The sequence below is a fragment of the Erythrolamprus reginae genome, chromosome 1 (genome assembly GCF_031021105.1).
Source record: "Erythrolamprus reginae isolate rEryReg1 chromosome 1, rEryReg1.hap1, whole genome shotgun sequence".
In the NCBI taxonomy this organism is placed as follows: domain Eukaryota; kingdom Metazoa; phylum Chordata; class Lepidosauria; order Squamata; family Dipsadidae; genus Erythrolamprus; species Erythrolamprus reginae.
This window is the reverse complement of record NC_091950.1, coordinates 122,145,467-122,170,298: the sequence shown is the minus strand read 5'-3', so window position 1 is coordinate 122,170,298 and position 24,832 is coordinate 122,145,467. Positions and strand designations below refer to the sequence as shown.

General features: G+C 35.6%; 1 protein-coding gene across 2 annotated transcripts in view; it reads right to left on the bottom strand.

The window, feature by feature from the left end:
- The window catches only part of DENND5A (DENN domain containing 5A), a 70,186-nt gene that overhangs the window by 8,458 nt on the left and 36,896 nt on the right, over window positions 1-24,832 (bottom strand). The window contains exons 11-19 of one of the 2 annotated variants that reach the window (XM_070763419.1): window positions 20,370-20,501; window positions 18,050-18,202; window positions 17,320-17,424; window positions 10,331-10,415; window positions 8,281-8,365; window positions 5,878-6,006; window positions 3,469-3,590; window positions 2,620-2,765; window positions 820-938 (exon numbers count right to left, since the gene is read on the bottom strand). In XM_070763419.1, the coding sequence (XP_070619520.1) occupies window positions 820-938; window positions 2,620-2,765; window positions 3,469-3,590; window positions 5,878-6,006; window positions 8,281-8,365; window positions 10,331-10,415; window positions 17,320-17,424; window positions 18,050-18,202; window positions 20,370-20,501 (1,076 nt within the window). The remainder of the gene's footprint in view (window positions 1-819; window positions 939-2,619; window positions 2,766-3,468; window positions 3,591-5,877; window positions 6,007-8,280; window positions 8,366-10,330; window positions 10,416-17,319; window positions 17,425-18,049; window positions 18,203-20,369; window positions 20,502-24,832) is intronic. The other variant, XM_070763429.1, reaches the window with a different exon arrangement.

Below are 24,832 nucleotides of genomic sequence, written 5' to 3'. Positions count from 1 at the left end.
CAGAAGATGGGAGAATTTCAAGAAGGAATCCTTAACTTAAACCACAAACTCAGCAATAAGCTTTTAATTGCGCTACTATAATTTGAGTAATTTTTTTTTGCTACATTGCGAGTTTAGGATAATGGAAGTTTCAAATAAACTCACTGGGTTACCCACCTCTGATGTAACTGTTTTTGTCTCATAGAGACACATAGCCTACCTTTTGGAAACAAAAAGTTGAAGATTGTGGATTTAAGCATACAAATATTTGGAATGGACTGAATGTGGGGAGTAATATAGTAGAACAATTTAGGCTGTCAAATACTGATTTTAAAAAATCAGGATGTGTACTGTATAGGCTCCATTCTTCCATTAGATTCCAATTTATGCAGAAGTCAGTGCACATTTCATAAACATGAAACTAATAGGAGGTTATTATAATAGATAAAAGATTATCTATTATACATGAAGTAGACAATTCCAAATCAATCAACTTGCAACATTTGCAGATTCGGTTGGTGATGATGATTGATACATCCTTGAGGAAACACCAAATACCTTCTGTACATATGAGATTACTATTTAGAGCTGAATTTTATGCCATTTGTAAGTTATTATATTTAACAATATTGCAGGTTATCTGCGTTAGTAGCTAATTTATTTTCATAAAATAAGAATACAAAATGATACCTATCTGACCAGATGAAATCTTTATGGTTTGGAACAGTTACAGAAATAAAAAATGAGGCCATTATATTTATTGTACTATAAATGAGTTTACTCAAGAATTCAGTAATTCAAATACTATTTGTATAATGCACAAATTGAAAGGAACCTTACTTGTAAGTGTGACCCGTCACTTCATTTCTGACCATAACATATTCTACTAGCCACTTGGCATACAATCCAGAATTATCATGTCCTATTTGTACTGTAGTAAGTTTTCCCAAATTCTGACACTAAAAATTAGGAAAAATAAAATATATTGGGTTAAAAAAACAGAGAGAGAAAGCAAGATGCCTTCATTAATGTACATTAGAAGATGGAAGACATAATTGGACTTTAGGCAGACACTGGAGATGCACGAAGACAAAGATCTAAGTTAAAGTTTCAAAGTCAATTCTGTTTTGCTCTGCAATTAGAAAGCAACAGAAATGCAAGGGGCAGAAGGCAGCTGATACTGTCAGAAGAAGCTTGGAATTTTAATGAGGATTAAAAAGATAATATGATAGTTGCTATTTTCTCTAATATGACTCAGTAATAGTTCTTGATGGAATTGATTGTTGTTGATAATCTCTGAAGGGACAGGTCCACAATTTGGAAACATATGGCTCACAGGTGGGATTCTGCAGGTTCTGACCAGTTCTGGAGAACCGGTAGCGGAAATTTTGAATAGTTGAGAGAACTGGTAAATGCCACCTCTGACTGGCCTCGCCCCCATCTATTCTCTGCCTCCTGAGTCCCAGCTGATTTGGGAGAAATGGGGATTTTGCAGTAACTTTACAGTATCCTTCCCCTGCTATGCCAAAGCCACACCCATCAAGCCACACCCACCAAGTCACACCCACAGAACTGATAGTAAACATTTTTGAATCCTACCACTGAGGCTGCTGCAGGACATCGAAGGAAAATCGCGGGCAGAGATTGCATGTCCAACATTGGCTAATCTGCCAGCTGCACCCCTTTCTTGAGAATGAAGTTATGGCAGCATTTATTTATGTCTTGAACACCACTCTAACATGCTCTATATGAGACTGACTTTGAAATGACCCAGAATTTGCAATTAGTACTAGGATGTTCTCTGCTTACTGCCCAAGCTACCAATTAGTTTCCAAGTCCAATCAAAATTTATTACTTATAAAGCTCTATGAGAATAAACTTACTGTAAGGATTGTACCTTTCAAGTAGACTTTGATGATACATGCATTGTAAAATTGAGCTTTTGCTTAGGGACCTATTTCCATGATCAAAGGAGCACTAAGGGGAATGACCGCAGCATCCCCCTCCTCTTCCTTTGTAATATTAATCCTAGAGAGACACCAGGTACCTTCCTTACTAATTTTCCATAAATCATTCAAAGTTCTGTTTTGTTAGACCAGGGGTGTCAAACTCAATTTAACTGAGGGCCACCTCAGAGTTATGTTTGATCTTGGGGGGCCAGAATGGGCATGGTTAGGTCAATGTCACTCGTGCCGGGGGTGTCTGTGGTGGCCTGAGTGCTCTGCCAGCGAAAATGGGCTCCTAAATTCTGTTTTAGGCTGCAACTGCCTCCTGTAATCATCTGTCAGTGAAAACAGAGCTTAGGAGAGCTGCAGACAGGCAGAGACCTTGCAGGCTGTTTTCAGTGCTGCCCTGCGGGCTAGATCTAAGCACCCTATGGGCCTGATCCAGTCCCTGGGCCTTGAGTTTGACCCCCTGCATTAGACCATCTGTGACTATTTATGATGATGAATTTTTTATTTTGAATTATCATATTTCCCACTTTTTTTGTTACATGGTAAATTAATTTTATAAAAAGCTTTAATCTATTCTATAAACCTGCTAATATATTAATGTATAAAGGGTCGATATCCCAATAAGCACAAGGCTTATTGATTGAAAGTTGCTTTCTTTTTTTCAACAACAAAACATGAGAGATACCTCAAATGTCATCTCCAGCATATTTCTTGGAATCTGCAGGATTCCTGTTTCACCCAATTCTCCGGAAATGCATATCCATGGGTTGGCTGTAAACATTGAGCCACCAAGTTTTTTGCTAGGAACAATCAATATATGGTATGGAATCACTGTAAAAAAAGAAAACACACTTATAGCTGGGTAATTGTCTCCAAAAATAAATGCAGGGGGAGGTTTACGAGCTTCTTCAGTATAATCTGCTACTCCTGAAATGTATACTTCCCCAGTAAGAAATTGCCCAATAAGAAACTTTTCTACTGAGGTCTCAAAGGTTGGTGACCCCTGGTTTAGAGTGTTATAAGTTTGCTGGGGATATTTTTGAAGAGCAACTTAGCAAATTTTGAAATACATACATACATACTCTTCTTAAATCTCTTTCAAAAAGTATTGCTTACTTAGCAAAGTAACCAAAATCTTTATAGATCTTGAACAAGCTAAATAAGATTTTGAGGACATGTGTGTAAAAATATCCTTCTTCTTTAATACTTTTTAACTTCCAGTATTAGCCCAATGAGCCAAATGGGAATATGAATAATGTATTGGGATTAACATTGCTTTATGAAACATTGGCTTATTTTTATTTTAAGATTTACATAATTTTTAGAATCTGCATTTCTTGCATTTCATTTCATTTTACTTTGCAGTTTTCCCCTAAGATATTTAGCTCTCTATAGTGGTATACGTATACAAGTCATATGAAATAATGTTCCATGGATCTGACAAAGCGGAATCTGAACTACAAAAGCTTACTATAGAAAATTAGGAACCAAAAAATAATTTGAAATTTTTCCAATAGTAAAAAGTTATACTTACAAATTGTTGTAAAAACATTGGTGAAACAGAAGTAATCTACAGCATTGAATGACAAGAGATGATAAAGAAACTGTTCTTTTTCATCATCACAACGAAGGAAAGCATACCGCTTGTAGAGTTTTCTGACAAAGAAAATAAACACTTTTAAATTACAATAAAAGTCTTATTCTGAAGAATGCACTGACAAAAACTAAACCAATGGATTACTGTTTTTGAGTCTTTTAGATTTTATATATGCTTTATATGAATTTTGATCCACATTTCTTTTAAAAGAATGGAAACTATTTTAGAAATATGAAGGGTAAAAATCCAGATAAAGAAATAAAATACTGAGAAGTTTTAAACCATTAAATATTTCAATCCTAGTTTTAGTAGCATCAGAAACTATTTGGAATGTACAATGCAACTGTATTAATGCTCTATTCAGATTTTAAAATTGTTGTATTTAATGGGATTAATACCAAAGGCATAAGATGTATAGACTGCCACTGAAAAAAACTAGAATTAGTAATTAATAAAACAAGAAAGTTGTAGATTGATTTACTCTCTTGGCTAAGCACAATTAAATATATCTATTCCCTGAAACATATGGGAGAATAAAGCACTGACTATTAGTATAGATTTGTTTAGTAGATTTAAATAATGCCTTCACTCAGGAATTCAAAGTAGAAAATTTAATGCTTCCTCTTCCTATTTTTTCCTAACATCAACAATCCAGAGAAATAGATTGGACTGAAAGGGGCTAGCCAAAGTTTTGTGGCTTAATGTAGCCAATAAATGAATCTTCAGGTTCCAAGTTCTAAACTTAACCATAATTTCCCTACTCTGCTCTAATCTGTATGTCCCTTTCTGGAATATTTTCATTTAAAAAAAAAAGTCTAGTTAATATTTTTTCTTAGGTAAAGCTATATCTCAGAAAATAATTTTATTCCCTTCATAACTGGAAAAAGACATTAAAAAGAGTTTTTTTCCAATATTTCTCAACATTTCAAAAACCATTATATGTTGATCTATGAAAAATAAATAGGCTTGTACATTTTGTGAAAGTATGAATTTTGCTTGGTTGGGTAGCATTTGTCATATACTATACAGGCAAATTATACTATGACAATAAATAAAATACGGTACTCAGAAAAGGTTTCAGTACAGACCAACACAAGTATGTACAATAATTATTGGTTGTTTAAATTATTTACAGATAAATACACTGCTCAAAAAAAAAGGGAACACTTAAACAACACAATATAACTCCAAGTAAATCAAACTTCTGTGAAATCAAACTGTCCACTTAGGAAGCAACACTGATTCACAATCAATTTCACATGCTGCTGTACACATTCAATTTTGTACAGAGCAAAGTATTCAATGAGAATATTTCATTCATTCAGATCTAGGATGTGTTTAGATTATTATCTAGATTATTTTATTATTTTATTATCTAGATTATTTTACTGAAAGAGTAGTAGATGCTTAGAACAAACTTCCGGCAGATGTGGTTGGTAAATCCACAGTAACTGAATTTAAACATGCCTGGAATAAACATATATCCATCCTAAGATAAAATACAGGAAATAATACAAGGGCAGACTAGATGGACCATGAGGTCTTTTTCTGTTGTCAATCTTCTATGTTTCTATTTTATTTGAGTGTTCCCTTTATTTTTTTGAGCAGTATATATAAGTAAGAGTTGCATATTAAATCTCTGCTCTGCCTACTTTAAGATATGAAAATGAGAATTACATAGATCAAGAGAAAGTTGAAATTGAAAGTGGGACTAGATTAATAAAAGGCTTGCATGGTAATGGGATCAAGAATGAATGAGTGGATAAAAGTGGATTGAATCATGAGAAAGAAAAACTTGTTTAGTCATATATAGAAAAGGAACATCAAGCTGAAAAACAAATATATAAAGGAAGGGAGACTGGACCAAAGAATGAGAAGACCAAGAAAGCCAGGGTTAGATAAAATTAATGAGATTCTCATGAAGAGAGGTGAGAAGTTTAAAGAAGAGAAGACAAAGTAAGGAATAATGTATGGATATGGTGGAAGAAAAGGTCAATTGCAAGGTTAAATGATAAAGTGAATGGATTGGGGTAAGCTATATTTAACTTTCTTTCCTTCTTTCCTTCTTTCCTTCTTTCTTTCCTTCCTTATTTATTTATTTATTTATTTATTTGTTTGTTTGTTTGTTTGTTTGTTTGTTTATTATTTTCCTCTTGCCAATTCATAATGGAATAGAATTCTTGGATTAAATTTATGAGTTCATATTTTAATTGAAAAATATCTTTTAAAATAACTATAAAATTTATACGGTATTATAATTATTAGCTATAAGGCATGATAAGTGACTAAAAGGAGAAAAAAGAAAAGCGATTCATGTCCATTAAGCAAATGATTGTTTCAACGTACTTTGTGAGTTCATAATCAGAAAGAAGGTGTTTTAGATGTCTGGAAAGTAATTTCTTTTCCATGGAGAGCCGAACCCAAGCTCTTGCTTTACCAACATCAGTTTTGATCTCACTTATATTCTGAATATGCCTGAAAGAAAAGTAAAATAGATTATACTGTTATTATTGCCAAACCTTTTACTGAGGAAAAGAAATAGATTTATTAATAATATAGTATCAATAAAGAAAATGTGGTTTCTCTTCTAGCATAAATTTGAAATATGAAATGTATAAGAATAAAAGGAATATAAAAGATGCATACAACAAAAAATACATGCTAAGAAAGATATATAAAGCTTAAGTGACACATAGATTTCCCAAATTTACCTGTGACATGCATTTTCTGGAAGAGGTTTATCCAACTTCCAAACCCCTGAACTTCATAGTCCAGAGAATTTTGGGCAGTGGTATCCCCACCTGAAACAATTTTTAATTGTTTCTTAAAAATTAAGATTTAGCTAATATTACTAAAAATGGATTATGCTTTTTTGGTAGAATATTCTGTGAGTTAGAAGTGTAATTCTACATGATGAGAAAAGTTTTTAATATTGGAAATAAAGTATGTTATAGAAAGTATGTAAGTTCACACTGACATGGCTAGCATGCCTGGAAGTTAGAAAAAAAGAGTTTCTTCTTTAAAGCTTTAAAGCAGGGGTCCCCAAACTTGGCAACTTTAAGACTTGTGAAGTTTAATTCCCAGAATTTGGGGAGTTGAAGTCTTAAAGTTGCCAAGTTTGGGGACCTTTGCTTTAAAATTTGTAACACTGATCCAGTAATAACAAGTCTTGTGTATTCCTGTAAATCCAACATGGCCTGAGAGCAAATGCTGCTAACAAGCTGTCTTGCTTGGTTAGTCCAGCTTTGTATTATGTGTTAGTAGATCTTTGAATTCATCTGCCTCACCAAACTCAGTCAATAAAGTCATAGTATGTGTTTATTTATTTTATTTCTATTTGATTTATTTGATTTTTATGCCGCCCTTCTCCTTAGACTCAGGGTGGCTTACAACATGTTAGCAATAGCACTTTTAAACAGAGCCAGCATATTGCCCCAACAATCCGGGTCCTCATTTTACCCACCTCGGAAGGATGGAAGGCTGAGTCAACCTTGAGCTGGTTTAGTCTAGTAATTACTGTATTCTTGAGTCTCTTAAAGGTATACAAAATCAAAATCTACATTTCAACACTAAAGTTGACTATAGACATATTACAATGGTACCTCGTGATACGAACCCCTCATCATACGAATTTTCCGAAATACGAACCCGGGGTTCGGAAATTTTTTGCCTCTTCTTCTGAACTTTTTCCGTCTTACGAACCTGCCGCCGAACGCCGAACCGGAAGTTCGGCAAAAGTTCGGGTTCAGCGTTCGGGGTCAGGAGGACCCTGAGAAGCCCCGTCACCCGGCTGTCAGCTTTGCAAAAGAGCTGCGGAGCTGTCGGGCCGGTCGGAGTCTCAAACGGAGGTGGGGAATCCCAATAGAGAATTCCATGACCGGCCGAAATGTGGCCGGCCGAAACGTGGACTCCAGGAAGGATGTCTTCATGACGTCAAAGCTCCACCCATGGAATTCCCTATTAGGATTCCCCACCTCCGTTTGAGCCTCCCAAATGCCAAACCTGGAGGTTTGGCAAAAGTTTGGGTTTGGCGCTCGGGTTCGGGAGGACGCCGAGAAGCCCCCCAGCTGTTTCAAAGCGGCGGTGCCCAGCAGAACGCCATTTTTGCGGGGGGGGGGGGGGTCTTGCACGCATTAATTGACTTTACAACATTGTTTTGTCTTATGAACTTTTCGCCTTATGAACCTCCTCCAGGAACCAATTAAGTTCGTAAGACGAGGTATTACTGTATCTTCATGTATTGTCAACAGGATCCAGCAGATGAAAGTAAATTGCTGCATTTGTGAGTCTGAGCCTAATAACAAAAGCTTAATATACTGTAATTTTAAATATGCCTTAGAGTATTTTACATTAAAAGCAAACTATATTTTGATTTTGATATTGTTTACATTTTTCAACAATGATTCAACAAATATTTTATTTAAAGTAGCTATTGTCTCCAAAAGGAAGCTAACAACAAATAAATCCTGAGGTAGTGATCTTTTAATATGAGCAGAAATTTTAACAAAACTGTAGTGAGATCATTTTTCAAAATTAGCTGAAGTTTAGATTTCATTCTTTATATTCAATCTTTACATACTTTTCAATAAACTGGCTTACAATTATGGTTCTTGCCTAAATACAAAATGATAAAATATAATCAAAATAATAAGAGTGAAATTAAATAACTAAATGAAATATTTTAAACTTAGCTGTCCTAAAAATATGATTAAAACTTTTAACAGATCTTTAACATTTCAAAAATCCAACCTCATGTCCTGGATAAGAGATACTCTTAAAGGAGACATTCCTGGATTGGCATCTGACTTCCTTCTTTCAGAATCTAGAAGAATTCCTAAAGTAAAGATTACAAACGTTTGATTAAAAGTTTAAAAAATGCTAAAAAAATTTATTTTGAGCAATATTTGAAATCATTTTACTATATGGGCTCCTATATGAGCTTCTCTGTAGTCTTTATTGCCTTATCAGTTGATAGTCACATTTTATATTAGTTGTAATGCTCATTTTAAGGGTTTTTTTCTAGAAGACCTATAGCTTGATCAACAGAAATTTGTGTTTTCTTATTTGACTTATTCTCTGAAAAATCTATTCCACCTTGAGTTTCTTTTACTGAGAGCTGGTCGATGCAAGAAAACATGTTAAAAGTGATTGAGAGTGGAAGTTAGTACATCTGAAATCTATCCCCTAAAAAAAATTCTTCAAAACTATTCTTTGAAAATGAATACTGTATAAACATTATGCTTTTAGAACAATTACATTGGATTTCCAAAATGCAGTTGGAATTGCATAGCCATAGATCTATTTGGGTCTTGGGAGAATGGGGGCAGAGGACACAATATAAGTGATGAGGCTAGCAGAAATTGTTTGCAGGCTTTGAAGTTCCAGTGCATACTATGAATGCGCTAATCAAGTCTGATTAACCAAAGGCACTGCAATTCAAACACATCAGCTTTTCTGTATTTTGAAGTAGATACTCTTATTCACAATTCCAGAATAGTGTGAAGCGCAGATATGCAGGAGATATACCTTCCTTGAAAATAAGCTATATTTTATACATAAGAAACTAGCTCTAGGGTTGTACCAAGTGTTACCAAGGTATTCTTTTCACTAGTTATCATTATGTTATTTTGGACAAGTTAAACAAGCAATAAATTAAGGGAACTGGAGGGGCTGTATCTGTCCTTTGGTTCAAAAAACATATTTAGTAACCCCAGGGTTTTTTTTACTAAGATTTAAAACTCTATGTTCCACAACAAGTCCAATAATTGAACTCATCCCAATAAATTTGACTTTTAAAGTCCTAAAATGAACTTATAACAGTGAAATAGTGAACTGAAAATATAGACTAAAACATATTACTTCCAACACAATGATGGTTCCTTTCTCAGAAAGGATTATTTATTTTAAGATAATAATTCTAGGTGAAATCTAATAGAATATTTATATTCCAGAACAGTTCTCAAAGTGTTTGTTTGTTTGTTGGACTTGTATGCCGCCCCTCTGAGGTTTCGGGGCGGCTCACAAAATATAAAAAAATAATATACAATGGAACATCTGAAATCCAATTTATAAATAACTAATAACAATAAACCATTGAAACATTAAAAATCCTTCATTCAGATTCAAACAACAAACATACAATATACTTGTTGGCCAGAGGCTAGGGTCTAGCATTCACAACTTCTGGAGGCAAACTGTTCCGCTACCAGGAAATTTCTTCTTAGTTCTAAGTTGCTTCTCTCCTTGTTTAATTTTTCACCCATTGCTTCCTGTTCTACCCTCAGGTGCTTTGGAGAATAGATTGATTCCCTCTTCTTTTCGGCAATCCCTGAGATATTGGAACACTGCTATCATGTCTCCCCTGGTCCTTCTTTTCATTAAACTTGACTTACCCAATTCCTGCAACCGTTCTTCATGTTTTAGCCTACAGTCCCCTAATATTATTTGTCTGTCTGTCTGTTTATTTATTGTATTTATATGCCGTTGCTCTTCTCTGCACTTTTTCCAGAGTCTCAACATCCTTTTTGCATCATTGAGACCAAATGCAAAGAGGATGTTGAGACGCTAGAAAAAGTGCAGAGAAGAGTAACAAAAATGATTAGGGGATTAATACTACCCTAATGTTACTATAATTAATATTATCCTGAGAATGAAATTTACATCACAGTTAAGCTTTTAATAAATAAATATATAATTATATCTTCTATGTACTTCTGCTTTTATTAGAATTAAGAAATATATTTTTTGTTTTTTTTCATGTACAAAATGGCAAGATAATTTTTAGGGAAGAAAACTGAACCTGAGGTACTGAAGCTTCCAGATGTAGGTTTTCGCTGTCTGTTCTCTTGATAGTGCAACAAGTGTGACCATAAAGCAGATTTCCCCTTAGATTTAAAAGAAAAAATTGTTGTCAAATGCAAAATAGATTACTAATACACAGCATGAAACATTGTATATCTTGTGCTTTATTATAATAAAAGATCACATAAAAAGTACCTACTCTATTCAACCGAGATAATAAAGTTCAGTTATAGAGGAAAAATATATTCTAAGTCAAGTGTGCATATTTTGGAATAAACTTCAAAAGATTTTCATACTATTATGAAAATTCCCATGCTCATATTCAAGGTCAATTGGGGTAATTCTATAGATTGAGATGCAAAAACACCAATTCCCTTGAGAAGCCCATTATGCTGGGAAAGGTAAAAGGAAAGAGAAAAGGATGGGTGGGAAGATGGATTGACTTAGTTGCATGATGGGTGCATGTTTGGGAGATTTGAAGGGCCAAGGTGAGGACCGAGCATCCTGGAAAAGGTTTATCTATGTGGTCAGAATGGAGAGCACCTTGATGGCACATAATCAACTGACTAAGTTTGGGATACTTGTTCTGGTATTTTGGGAGTTGTCTATATTCTCTAACAAAGTGATTAAATTTTTAATGGTTTATAAACTTATAACCATGAAAACGATAACTCAGGTCCAAGACTGTAACTACTGCATATTATAAACCTACAGATATATGCACACATATACATAATGTATTTATGCATATTATTTGAGGGGGGAAAGGCTGCTTATTGGAAATTTGTCAGTAGTATTATGTCTGTCTTAGGACAGGAACATCATTACAGTTTTAGTTTACATTATCTTTTTATATACCCACAATTGTATTTTATTTCTCTCAAAACTTTATTTTGGTCCCAAGTCTTTATATAATATGCCTCAGGATGTTTAAAGTTCTGAACTAATTTCAAAGCCTTTATTAAAATTTTGGGTTTCCTATAAACACCTTGCAATATATAACAGCTAATCCCATATAGTTATATGGAATATTGTTAGAATTCCAACCAGAACGCTCTTTCAAGAGAGGAACAGAAACTTGGGAATGGGTTCCATAATCACTATAAGATAGCTAAAATATAAGGTAATGGGACACAAAATAATCACATAAGAAAAAGTGTTCAGCATGTGGAGAAAATACTTGATTTACAAATCAGTGAATTATTCTTCTGCCTTTTTCTGCCATTATACTAAAAACTTCAAGCACTTAATCATGGAAGCAAAAATTTCCTAGCCAATTCCTAATAACAAAAGAGAAAAGGTAAATCATCCATTCCTAGAAAGAAATTGTATATCAATTCAAAGCATCTGTCCAATCTTTATGGAAGCAGGAGCAGAAACCATAAGGCAAATGTCTGAGATATCAGTGGCCAAATGAAAACAGTTTATCTATTTCCTTGTTTGTTTATATAGAAGACTGTTATTCTTCAACAAAATAGCAAAATAAAAATCCATCTTTAAAATAAACCCCACCAAGAACAAAAACAAAAATAGAAGAAAATAATATTCAGAAACCTCATTATACATCCACAAATGAAAATACCTGTATTTCTTTTATGTTTTTGTTTTATTCTTGGTTTTCAGCCCTGTACTTTTTTGTCTTGATGCTTTTTGTTCAATGAATACACATATGATAAGGAGAAATTTTAAAATCATCTACATTTAGTATTTGTATCTGAATATTTTTGTAGGCATTATTTTATCTTGTTAGAAAAATGGTGCTAATATGGTGAAAAAATAGTGGACAATTTGAATATACATTTATCCTTTATTTGCATGGTTTTCTAAAGCTCCTTGTATTTATTTTTCAGCCTCTGCAATTTCCCACATTTTTAAAAACATTAATGTGACAAAAAGTATATTTCAGTTCCCGATGTTACAATATAAAAGAGCTAGCTATTAAGAATAGGAACTGAATTACATTCTTACAATAAGAACATAAGAAGAGCCATGCTGAATCAGGCCAAAGCCCATCGAGTCCAGCATTCTATGTCACACAGTGGCCCACCAATTGTCCATGGGGATCTTGAGCAGAAAGAGAAGGCAAGACCCTCCCTTTCTCCTGACCCCCAACAAGTGGTACTCAAGGGAATCCTGCCTGCCTCAACCAACATAGAGGCAGCACTTGGACATCGGTTTCAATAACCATCTATATGCTTGGCATCCATGAATCTGTCTAATCCTACCTTGAAGCTATCAAGGCTGACAGCTGTCACGACCTCTTCTGGAAGTGAATTCCATAAACCAACAACAATGTTGGATAATCAGACTTTCTTGCTACATTTCAAAAGTGGGATTTCTCGATTGGGAACAATCTCTTCTGTGAAGTTTCTCCGCTATAATTTAATTTGATCAGGGTATAATTTGTGTTCCTAATGCTTATGTACAGAGTTTCCAGAATGCCTCCTCCCCTCTGTTCACTGCTTTCTATCACATTCTGGTAGACCATATCTAAAGAGATAAACATGACCATGAAAACCTGATCCTCTCTGTCCTTTTGAGGCAGGCGACAAAGCAATGATTCACTGGTTCTTATTCACCTGTGCACCCACTGTGTATTGAGAGCTCATCAGAGGGGACCAATAAAAAACAGGACTTCTCTCTCTCTTATACACACACACACACACACACACACACACACACACACACACACCAAAAACATAAGGCCTTAAAAAAGACAGGTTTACAAATGAACTAGTGAAATGATAATCTTTCTTTGTTTAAGTAGATCACAAATTTCCTGTTTTTATCTAAGTTTCAGGTAAATTGCTACTGTTGGCTTTTCATCTTTCTATTCAAGTACAAAAGAGAGTCAATGGGGAGAGAGGGCTCATAAAAACATTTCTTACTGGCCTAGAATCCAGATAGCAATCTCTTAAATTAGCATTTCCTTACTTATTTGTTATTTACTTTAAGCAAGAAGCTTAAAAGTGCTGTGGAGAACTGACTCCCACACTTCAGAACAGAGTTGTTGTTGTTGTTGTTGTTATTATTATTATTATTATTATTATTATTATTATTTACTTATTTGTCAAACATGTTTAGGATGGAAGTAGTTTGTATAAACAAACAGAGAGAAAGAAGTAAAAAGTAAGAATAAAAGAGAACAATAGGACAGTAGGACAGGGAGGGTAGGCACAATGGTGCGCTTATGCACACCCATTATAGACCTCTTAGAAATGGGGAGAAGCAGACAATCTGAGATTAAAGTTTTTTGGGTTTGGAGAAAAAACCACAGAATCAGGTACTGCTGCTGAAGTCATATTTTCTGCAGTCAAATTTAGAGCGGTTTACATTTAGTTTGAATCTATTACATGCTCATGTATTGCTGCGGTTGAAGGTGAAGTAGTCATTAATGGGAAGGACATTTTGGTATATGATTTTATGAACTACATTTAGGTCAGATCGGAGGCGACATAGTTTTTAATTGTCTAATCCCAATATTAAAAGTCTGGTGGAATAAGGTACAGTGGTATCGCTACTTAAGAACGCCTCTACTTAAGAACTTTTCTAGATAAGAACCATGTGTTCAAGATGTTTTGCCTCTTCTGAAGAAACATTTTCTACTTAAGATCCTGAGCCTGGAAAAATTTCCCAGGATATTTGAGAGCGGCACGAAGGCCCAGCCAGTTTCCCGCTCTTCCCCCTTTAATCCCGGCCATATCGGGCTTTTCTGGCCTGCCAGAGGAGCCTCCTTTCAGTGGTGGTTAAGGAGGCTTTGGCAGTCCAGAGCGAACAAAGCATTTTCCTTTCTCTGGGCGCTTGGAGAGGGAACAAACCTCTGCCAGCGCCCAGAGAAAAGAAACGCTCCCTTCGCTCTGGACAGCAACTGTCCTCCCCTTCTTCCTCCTCTTCCTCCCACCCAAATTCCGAGCTTTTATTTCTTTCCTAATGGATTTGCACACATTATTTGTTTTTACATTGATTCCTATGGGGAAAATTGCTTCTACTTAAGAACGTTTCTACTTAAGAACCTGGTTGCGGAATGAATTAAGTTAAATAGAGGTACCACTGTATTTTGTTGCAAGCAGATGAAGGACTCTTCTTGTGAAATATTTCTGAACTCTCTCGATTGTATACATATGTAATATGCAATGCGGGTTCCAGACAGATGAGCTGTATTCCAGAATTGATCTAACAAATGTTTTATAAACTCTGGTTAGCAGATTAATAAGAAGAGAAAAAGCTAAATGAGATTAGATTAAGAACTTTTTGTGCTTTTTTGGCAATGTTGTTACATTGGACTGTAGCACTTAGGTCATTGGCTATGAATACTCCAAGGGCTTTGACAGAGTGAGAGTCATCTACAAGTTCAAATTTGTATTTTGTATTCTAATTCTTTTTGCCAATGTGTAAGACAGAGCATTTGTTGGTTGAGATTTGAAGTTGCCAATTCTTTGACCATTCTGCTGCATGGTCAAGGTCTTTTTGAAGGATAGCAGCATTGTTGGTGATATTAAATAGTTTAACTATTGGCAAAAGATTCTCATAATTTCTCTTCTGATATTAAATGCAAAAAACATGGTCTTCTTGGAATTAAACTAATCTGAATAAATTGACAATGGATAGAAAAATATTTGAGTTGGTTTAAACTGGAAGCTCAGTGAGGAAGGCATAGCCCCCAACTCTTACTCTAAGGGAGGGAGGGGCATTTCTGGAAAAAAAGTAGAAAAATTTGATGGAAGAACCTAAAGTAACCCATGAGAATTTACAACATTAAAGAAAAACCCTAACCATACTTTTACAACAGTTGAAAAGGAATTGGAACTGTGCCTAGAAGCAGAGACCTTAATAGAGCATATTTTCCTGCTAAAAATATGCTACTTTTCTAGAAAATTCCAACATAGGCTGAAACAATTCAAGGAGAGAAGGTTGCCCCAAAGAGCCAATCATCCCAGTTTAGATGATGATAATATTCATGTTCAGCTTCTTGGTGTCAATTGAGAAAGAGAAATAAGTACAGTGAATATGGATATCAACAGATGTTTTCCCCGGGAGTTGGATACACATTTAGTACAGTGGAACCTCGACATACGAGCAGCTCTACCTACGAGCTACTTGAGATAAGAGCTGGGAGGGGAGCGACATTTTTGTTCGCCTCCCGAGCTCACATTCAGGATACGAGCGCCAAGGAGCTGTCTCCTGAAGCCGAACGCTAACTTCCGCTTTCGGCTTCAGGAGACAGCTCCTTGGCGCTCGTATCCCGCGTGTTTTAAAAGGTTGCAGCCGGCCTGGGGGGCTCGGGGGGGGGCTGGCAAGCCCCCCAGGCCGGCTGCAACCTTTTAAAACACGCGCGCCGCTTCGCAGCTGTCTGCTGAAGCCGAACGCGGAAGTTAGCGTTCCGGCTTCAGCAGACAGCTGCGAAGCGGCGCGCGTGTTTTAAAACGTCACAGCCGGCCTGGGGGGCTCGGGGGTAAGCCCCCGAGCCCCCCAGGCCAGCTGCCACGTTTTAAAACACGCGCGCCGCTTCGCAGCTGTCTCTGAACGCTAACTTCCGCGTTCGGCGGCAGCGGTTTTTTTTGTTGTTGCACGGATTAATTGACTTTACATTGTTTCCTATGGGAAACAATGTTTCGTCATACGAGCGTTCCGACTTACGAGCCTCCTTCCGGAACCAATTAGTCTCGTAAGTCGGGGTTCTACTGTATTATACTGCATTGTTTTAATTTGTGACAATGTCAATACAAAATGTGTTCATTTAATGTGCTTTGTTGCCTAATATCATGTTCCATGACAGTTCAATAGTAGTGTGATTTTAAGAATCTATTTAATTTTTGGCAACACCATCTGTATCATAAGTTTAATTATATGTTTTAACGTAGGACCATGAGAAGCTGGCAGAATCACAGATACATTTATGTAGCTAATTTCTGTCAAGCTACGCAAAAACCTTTGGTTCAGACTTGGAACCTCTTCATTATACATATAGATGTATCAGAAATATCTGGCTAATTGAAATCTCATATTTCATACAAATTTCAAAACAATAGCTATCAGTTCAAAATTAGTAAGGATCTTAATCAAACTTCCAAGCTGTATTTGTTGTATGCATGTAAGTTGCATGTATTGTATGTAATGCATACAATATTTCCAGATTCAAACAAAAGCAGACTTCACAGCTGGAGATTCTCTAATTTAATCACTGCTAATCCAGTTTGCATGCGTGAACTAAACGCTCATGCATATTTTGACAATGAAATATGAAATGTTGATATACAGTACTTCTATTTAAGGCACACTACAACCCAGATTTCACAATCTTGCCTTTAAGTCCAAGGCTGGACAAGCTTTTAATTCTAATTTAAATATTGATGGTTCTATAATTACAATTGCTATTATACTACTGTAAGTAATATAAAATACATTAGATATTATAAGGGCAAATATCCCTGTGAACAATGCATCTCCATGTAACACCTACACAATGAACAACAGGTATGCTGACTCCCAGTGCTGGAACGGGGGTCATGAAAAGAGCACAAAAAACTGTGTGAGGTGAACACAAATGAATACCACATTATATGGAATTATGATTAAGAGCACATTTTCAAAGCCAAGGGAGAATGATGCGTATGTACACAAGAAATGATAACAAAGAAAATGATCCCACAACTGACAAATGATCAAATATCTCAAAATTATATTTGATTAACGAATAAAAATTACAAATTATGAAGAAAATTGATAATTAAATAACAAAAAGGATCCAGTAGGAAGGGAACAGGCAAAAGTTGTATATGGTATGAGGTGTTAAAAGAAGCTATCCTCATGCGTATTTATAAAAGGCATAGCTTTCTGAAAAAATATTTTTAGAATTAGGTTAATATGGTATAAGCCAAAACTGGTTTTGCAAAGAATATTGGATTTGTTGAATCTTCCTGAATACTCTACCACAACAGACCGTTCAGCACTGTTTGCCAACATTGTCAATCAGTCCAAAAAATTAACCTTATGTATGGTTGGCCGCTTGGTGGTCTGAAAAGCCCAAATCTGAGTTGTAGCAGAGTATACTGATGCTCTATCTTCTAGGATGAAAGTAGTACAGCTTCTATCCTATGCAGCATATAAATGGAAGGGAAAAGTCAGACAGCATATCCTTCACACACAGAAACTATTACAATTTAGAAGTGGATTCAGACAAAGGGAGCCCTGCTTGAATGACCAGAAATATATTTTTTAAATGTTCTATATTTCAAATGTATTGCTCTCACTTTGCATTCATGAATAATCAACAAGGTGTTTATTGAGAATATCTGTCAATTTCTTTCTCTAAAAAATGTTAGGTATTCCTGAAACAAGTTAATTTTATTATCTTCTATTTAAAGCTCACAGTAAAGATACCAGAAAAAACAATTATGAATAGTAAGAGTTGGATCCAGAATTAGTACAAGGTCAAAGAAACACATTTTTATTAGTTCAGCGTTTCCTCTGTGCATTGTGAATGCTCTACATGTCTGCACTGAATATTTAGGAAAACTCACTGAAAGAGTAAGTCAGTGATGTTGGAAGGTGGAAGAGTAATGAAAAATCTGCAGGTATTGATTGACTGCATCTTTTTTGTTCATGGCAGCGTCTCCTGGGTCCAACTCTATATCAATAGTTCTCATTTTCATTAATATTCCAAAGCCTATTAAAAAGTGTAATCAGCATTAAATATCCCTAAAAGTACATTTCTTACCTGTTTCACCTGAAGTCCATGGCTCCATATTCTTTCCAAAAGATCACAGAGACTGGCTATCAATGTGTTTTCTTCCACCCCTGTAATGTTCACCTCACCATGGCCAAGTTCTACTGCTTCTCGGCCCATTTTTTCCACAAGCATCCTTTTTGTCTTTCAAAATAGAAAGCATATATAAAAGTTATAATTGCTTTTTGAAAAATTCTCTATTACTCTATTACAAGTAAGTAATCCTCTATTACTTCAAATAAGCAAAATAAGCAGCAATACAATTAGTTGCTGAACTAATTACCTATGAAATATACTATATTTTATAGATATAAAATCACCAACAGTTTTTTTTCATTATCACACTCTGCCACTACTGACCACTTATCTGCTGTAAACATTCATATGCCAAAAGAAAAATTAAATTAATTAAATTATTTGATTGATTCATTAATTATTTTCTGCTATGATTTGTCATTTATATCTGCTTTCATTTAGTATGTGTGTAAATCCACAGCATCCGTTCTGCATTGTTTGAATAACAAGCAAGAAATCTGTTAAATATAATACGTAGGGAGCTGAATTTCAAACAAAGAGGTAGTGTTTCAATATCTGCTAAAAGCCATTCTCGAGCACTGGGAAATCCAAACAATATCATTATTGCTATGTGTTTCTAAAACGGGAAATGAGAGGCAAAATGTTTTCATTTATATAAGAAACTCTCCTACATCCTGCTCAATAGGTTAAAATAATGTGCTTAGATATGCATGGGATATTGGAAGATTCTCTCTTTTTATCCATAAATGTTAAAAATTACAATTATTTGTAAAGGAAAAGTAGAGAAACCTAAAACATAAGCATTCTAGTTAAAAGTATGGTAATTGCCACATATTACTCTTATTTCAATAACCAAGTGCAAGGGAATAGAAATATGAGGCGAAGGCCAGGTCAATTTTGATGCCTGCTGTTCTACAGTTTAAAGGGTTTTTGTTGTTGCTTCGTTGTTCCTAGTTTCTCCATTGGAATTATTTACTACACTGATTACGGAGGCTACAATCATGAACTGTCTGTGGAGGAGTTAACATTTGGAGATATATCTGAAACTGCTGTTACATCAAAGTACCAAGAGAATAAAATTTCACTGCAGCAAAAATAGAAGAGCTGGATGCTTTCTGATATTTCACTTTTTAAACTGTTAGCATTCTACAATGATTTTTTTTTCATTCAGAAATTGTTAAACAAATATTGCTTTTATTTTAGGATTTATGCTTTTCCAGGTTTATGTTTTATCAGAGAATGCCAATAAAAAAGCCTAAGAATAATCTGGCCCTGCAGAATATTTTGCAGTTGCCAAGAGGCAGAAATGGTTGATAACATATTTGATTACTATATTATTCTTAGCATACGTATATTAGCCTCTAAACAGACAAAAAATGGAATAGTACAAATAGCACAACAACACTGGCTTGATGATAATGACTTAAATAAATTGAATGAATAAAGCATTTTGTGGAAATTCTGGGTGGATTGTATTATGTTCACATTGTGCCTATGGAGATTCTCAATCATCCAGGTCAACGGTTGTCCCAGATTTGCTTTTCAAAAGGCAGCTGAACTTTTTCTTGAACATGTTTCGCTTCTCATCCAAGAAGCTTTTTCAGCTCTGACTGAATGGCGGGGAATGGAAGGATTTATATTCTTTGTAGTCATCTGGTGTTAGCACTCTGAAGGTTAGCATGGATGGTTGCAAAGAATATAAATCGTTCCATTCTCCACCATTCAGTCAAAGCTTTGGGTGAGGAGCGAAACGTTTTCCAGAAAAACAAAGAAAGTCCAGTTGCCTTTTGAAAAGCACCTTTGGGACACGTTCAAATGGTGAATTTTTGTTACTAGAGATGATGAATGCAACAATTGTTTGCTAAAAAAGCTTATAATAATTATTTACAAAAGGTTGTCGGAATAGGCGAAATTAAATATTCAAGATAATAGGTAAATATGGAATAAGGAACTGTAATATATAATACACAAAGTTGATGGAACATTTTTTGGTATTTATGTATTATAATTCTAGATTTAAATTCATGGTTAACAAAAATAGTAATCACTGAACCACTCCAAGTCTTTTTCTGATCATTGCTTGATATAGAACAGAAAATATAACTTTAAATCAAGATCTAGCTATGTTTCATAATGCTTCTTTGGTTTTGGCAGAAGATATTTTACATTAAAGGATATCAATATTATTAGAATATTTACTACTATAAAGGTCTAGCTAATTAAACTCCTCTGAATAGTAGAAGCTAGAACAATATTGTCAAGAATTATATAATACCTTATTTCGGCATTCCTTCAGCAATCCTTCCACAAATTTCCAATTGGTCTGCGCAATTACTGATGGTGAAAGATTAGACAATTTGGGTTGGCGGATAGTACTGCCCAGATTTCGAGCTTCTTGTATGTATTTCTGTAGAAAGAAAAGAGCACAAAAGATATATAACAATATACAGTCATACCTCGTCTTACGAACCTAATTGGTTCCAGGGGGAGGTTCGTAAGACGAAAGGTCCATAAGACGAAACATTGTTTCTCATTGGAAACAATGTAAAGTCAATTAATCCGTGCAACCAAAAAAAACCCCCGCAAAAAACCCGCTGCCGCCCGGCTGTCACCTTTTAAAACAGCTTGGGGGCTTCTCAGCGACCTCCCGAACGCCGAACGCCAAACCCGAACTTCCGGGTTCGGCGTTCGGGAGGCCGGCGAGAAGCCCCCAGGCTGTTTTAAAAGGTGACAGCCGGGCGGCGGGGCTTCCCAGCAGCCTCCGAACGCCGAACGTGGAAGTTCGAGTTTGGCGTTCAGCTTCGGGAGGCTGCTGGGAAGCCGCCCGGCTCTTTTAAAACGTCACAGCCGGGCTGGGGGGCTTCCCAGCAGCCTCCCGAACCCCGAACTTTTGCCGAACTTCCGGGTTCAGGGTTCGGGAGGTTGCTGGGAAGCCCCCCAGCCCGGCTGTCACCTTTTAAAACAGCTGCGCGGCTTCCCAGCAGCCTCCGAACGGTTCAGAAAAAAATTGCCTCTTCTTACGAACTTTTTTCGTGTTACGAACGCCAAACCCGAACTTCCGGGTTCGGCGTTCGGAGGCTGCTGGGAAGCCCCGCCGCCCGGCTGTCACCTTTTAAAACAGCCGGGGGGCTTCCCAGCAGCCTCCCGAACGCCGAACCCGGAAGTTCGGGTTTGGCGTTCGTAACACGAAAAAAGTTCGTAAGAAGAGGCAAATTTTTTCTGAACCCCAGGTTCGTATCTCGAATTGTTCGTAAGACGAGCGGTTCGTATCTTGAGGTACCACTGTAATTCTATATTTTTACTTTTTTAAAAGCATATTTTACTAACTATTCATCTAAACTGGCAATAAGAAAATGCTTTAAAAAGGTTTTTTTAAAGTTTCCCACGATCAGCCGAGCAGGGGATCTGAACCCTTTAAAAAAAACCTTTAAAAATTTTTTTGACTACCTATTCGCCCCAACTGTGACTCTGTGAGGTTCATGCTTGTTCCAGGGCCATTTTGTGTGACGTCCAGCTGCTTCTACATTGTGTAGCTTTTGTGTTGTTTACGTGTGAAGTGTGAAAGTTGGTTTTTGAGCTCACCCGGTCACATGACCATGACCACCAAGCAATGCCCACCAAGTCACATGACCACCAAGCCACACCCACAGAACCCATTTCACCACTGGACTTCAACAATGCACTTCAGGCTTCATCCATGTAGGGCTTTAAAGGTGATAAGGAGGACTTTAAATTGTAGTTACCTGGAAGGCAACTAACAAGCAGTGTAACTTGAGTAGCACTAATGTTACAAGTATGAATTAGCGTAACTACCCAAGCTACTGCATGTTGTACGAACTGAAGCTTTTGTAGTATATTCCATAGTAGTATGTAATCCACAGTGTCTTCTTGCAAAATGCATCATCAAAGGGAAATGTCTTAAAAACAGGCGATAACTAGTTGCGTATAACACAAGCAGAGATGTGGGATATCCTATCGCCAAAAAGAGCTCAAACAAAATGTCCTAAATAATACATTGCACAATAGTCATTTGTGAGATACACAGATAACATGACCAAAAACTATGCTAAATTTTTGATATATATATAATGTATTTGAATTAAAGGAAACAAACATTTCAAATGAGTTTTTATAAATATTGCAATTCCTATGAAACTGTGCTTGTATGTATCTTTGCATATCATATAAATATATTTTGGTATATGGATACAGACATATACCAACCAGATTAAAGCAGTGAAACAGATTTAATAGAGTACCTGAAACCAATTTTGCTGGTCTATGTTTAAATATAATAGCAGCTGACATTTAAAAAAAAAATCTAGCTGCTGATGAGATAGAAAAGGTAGCAAAATAATACAAAACTATATAAACAAAAAAATTAACTAATGGATATTAAGTAGAAACATGATGGACCAGCATGAGCTGAGATGGCACAGTGGGTAGAGTGCAGTACTGCAAGCCACTAAAGCTGATTGCTAGATCTGCAGGTCAGCAGTTCAAATTTCATCACCGTCTCAAGGATGACTCAACCTTCCATCCTTCCGAGATGGGTAAAATGAGGGCCTGGATTGTGGGGGCAATATGCAGACTCTGTTAAAAAAATATTGCTAATATGTTGTAAAGCCCTGAGTCTTAGGAGAAGGGTGGCATTAAAAAATTGAATAAATAAATAAAAATAAAAATAATATTTTAATGCTCATATCCCAGCAGTAGATAGAGGTGATTTACAATACTTAATATCTTTATAGTTAAAAAAAGAATGATGCAATATAATTTACGATTAACAGAAGATTAACAAGATAAAGGAATATAATTTTTACATGAATATATAGCACAGTTAACAAAAAATTGAAAATCAAAAATGTAAATCAAAGTTTTATGATTAATTATACCCCAGAAATTATTATTTTTCTTTAAAACTGTTATCAATTAACATCATACTGATTTTGTTATTTTGCTCAGTACCTTTAGACTACACTGAAAAACCTTGATTTAATGGATCAGATAGAGGATGGGGTAGCCATTATTCTCAGTTGTCTGCTAAATTAGAATATATGATCAGAGCAATTTATATCATCTGCAAGTGTAATGATATCATTATACAAATTAACCATTACAGTCTAAGACTAATAAAATTCATGCTGCGCCATTTATGTAGTTACATCATTTGTATGATGATGTCATTTTACAAATGATTTAAATTGACATGATTAAACAATTGTTACAAATGGTTGTATTGTCTACAAAGTTTATTGTATCATGGATTGGTAAATTGAGGTTAGTGATTTCTGACAGTCTCAAAATGGGTGAACAGTGCAGTCAGGCCGTAGGGAAAGCAAGTAGGATGCTTGGCTGCATAGCTAGAGGTATAACAAGCAGGAAGAGGGAGATTATGATCCCGCTATATAGAGTGCTGGTGAGACCACATTTGGAATACTGTGTTCAATTCTGGAGATCTCACCTACAAAAAGATATTGACAAAATTGAACGGGTCCAAAGACGGGCTACAAGAATGGTGGAAGGTCTTAAGCATAAAACTTACCAGGAAAGACTTAATGAACTCAATCTGTATAGTCTGGAGGACAGAAGGAAAAGGGGGGACATGATCGAAATATTTAAATATGTTAAAGGGTTAAATAAGGTCCAGGAGGGAAGTGTTTTTAATAGGAAAGTGAACACAAGAACAAGGGGATACAATCTGAAGTTAGTTGGGGGAAAGATCAAAAGCAACATGAGGAAATATTATTTTACTGAAAGAGTAGTAGATCCTTGGAACAAACTTCCAGCAGACATGGTAGATAAATCCACAGTAATTGAATTTAATCATGCCTGGGATAAACATATATCCATCCTAAGATAAAATACAGAAAATAGTATAAGGGCAGACTAGATTGACCATGAGGTCTTTTTCTGACATCAGACTTCTATGTTACTATGAGGTTTCAATATATTTTCATGATAGGTAATAATTGCTTAATGGAAAGTAGCCATATGACTATTTTTTGACAAGTAATGTAGGCAATTTTTAGCACAAACATTTAAGTAAAAGAATATCCTATCTCATAATTCAGTTAAGTGCTGTCACAGGATTGACGACTAGTGACAGTATGGACAAAAAATCTTCTTGATTTGTCTTGGGATAATAATCTGTAGCTCTCCAAAGAATTCCAATTATTTCTTTGATATTTACCACCTTATTCATTCTGTTATTCTTTTCTACATAACCTTACCAAGCACATTTTTTTAGTCTGTTGCATCCGGATATTTTGGAAATATCCTGCTGACAGGATTACACTTTCCTTTCTTTCCTCTTTCCTATTATGTAATCAATTTGATTTTGCCCATTAGTGATGGCCACATATAACACTATGCTTATATTGTTTGATGTAGATATTGGCAATGAATAATGGACAAAGCATTGTCTTTGCAAGACTTTATTTGCGTTGCTGTGTTTATCCAGTTCATATCACCAGATAATGTCAGGAAAGTTTATTGGCTTTCCGCAGTAAGAGGAGTGCCTTCTGATCTAGGGGTCTTAGAATCTCATGCAGAAACTTGTCCAAATATTATAGTCGTGTGCACAGTTTACTATATAATTTTCAACCATACGTAAGAGACTTGCCATTGTCATGTTCTGAGTTTAATTTTGGATTTCGTTACTTGGGTGGCTTCTCTCACTCCTTCGCAGCCCCACCATCCTTCATGCCGTGGATTACATTGTGCTTTATTCCCACC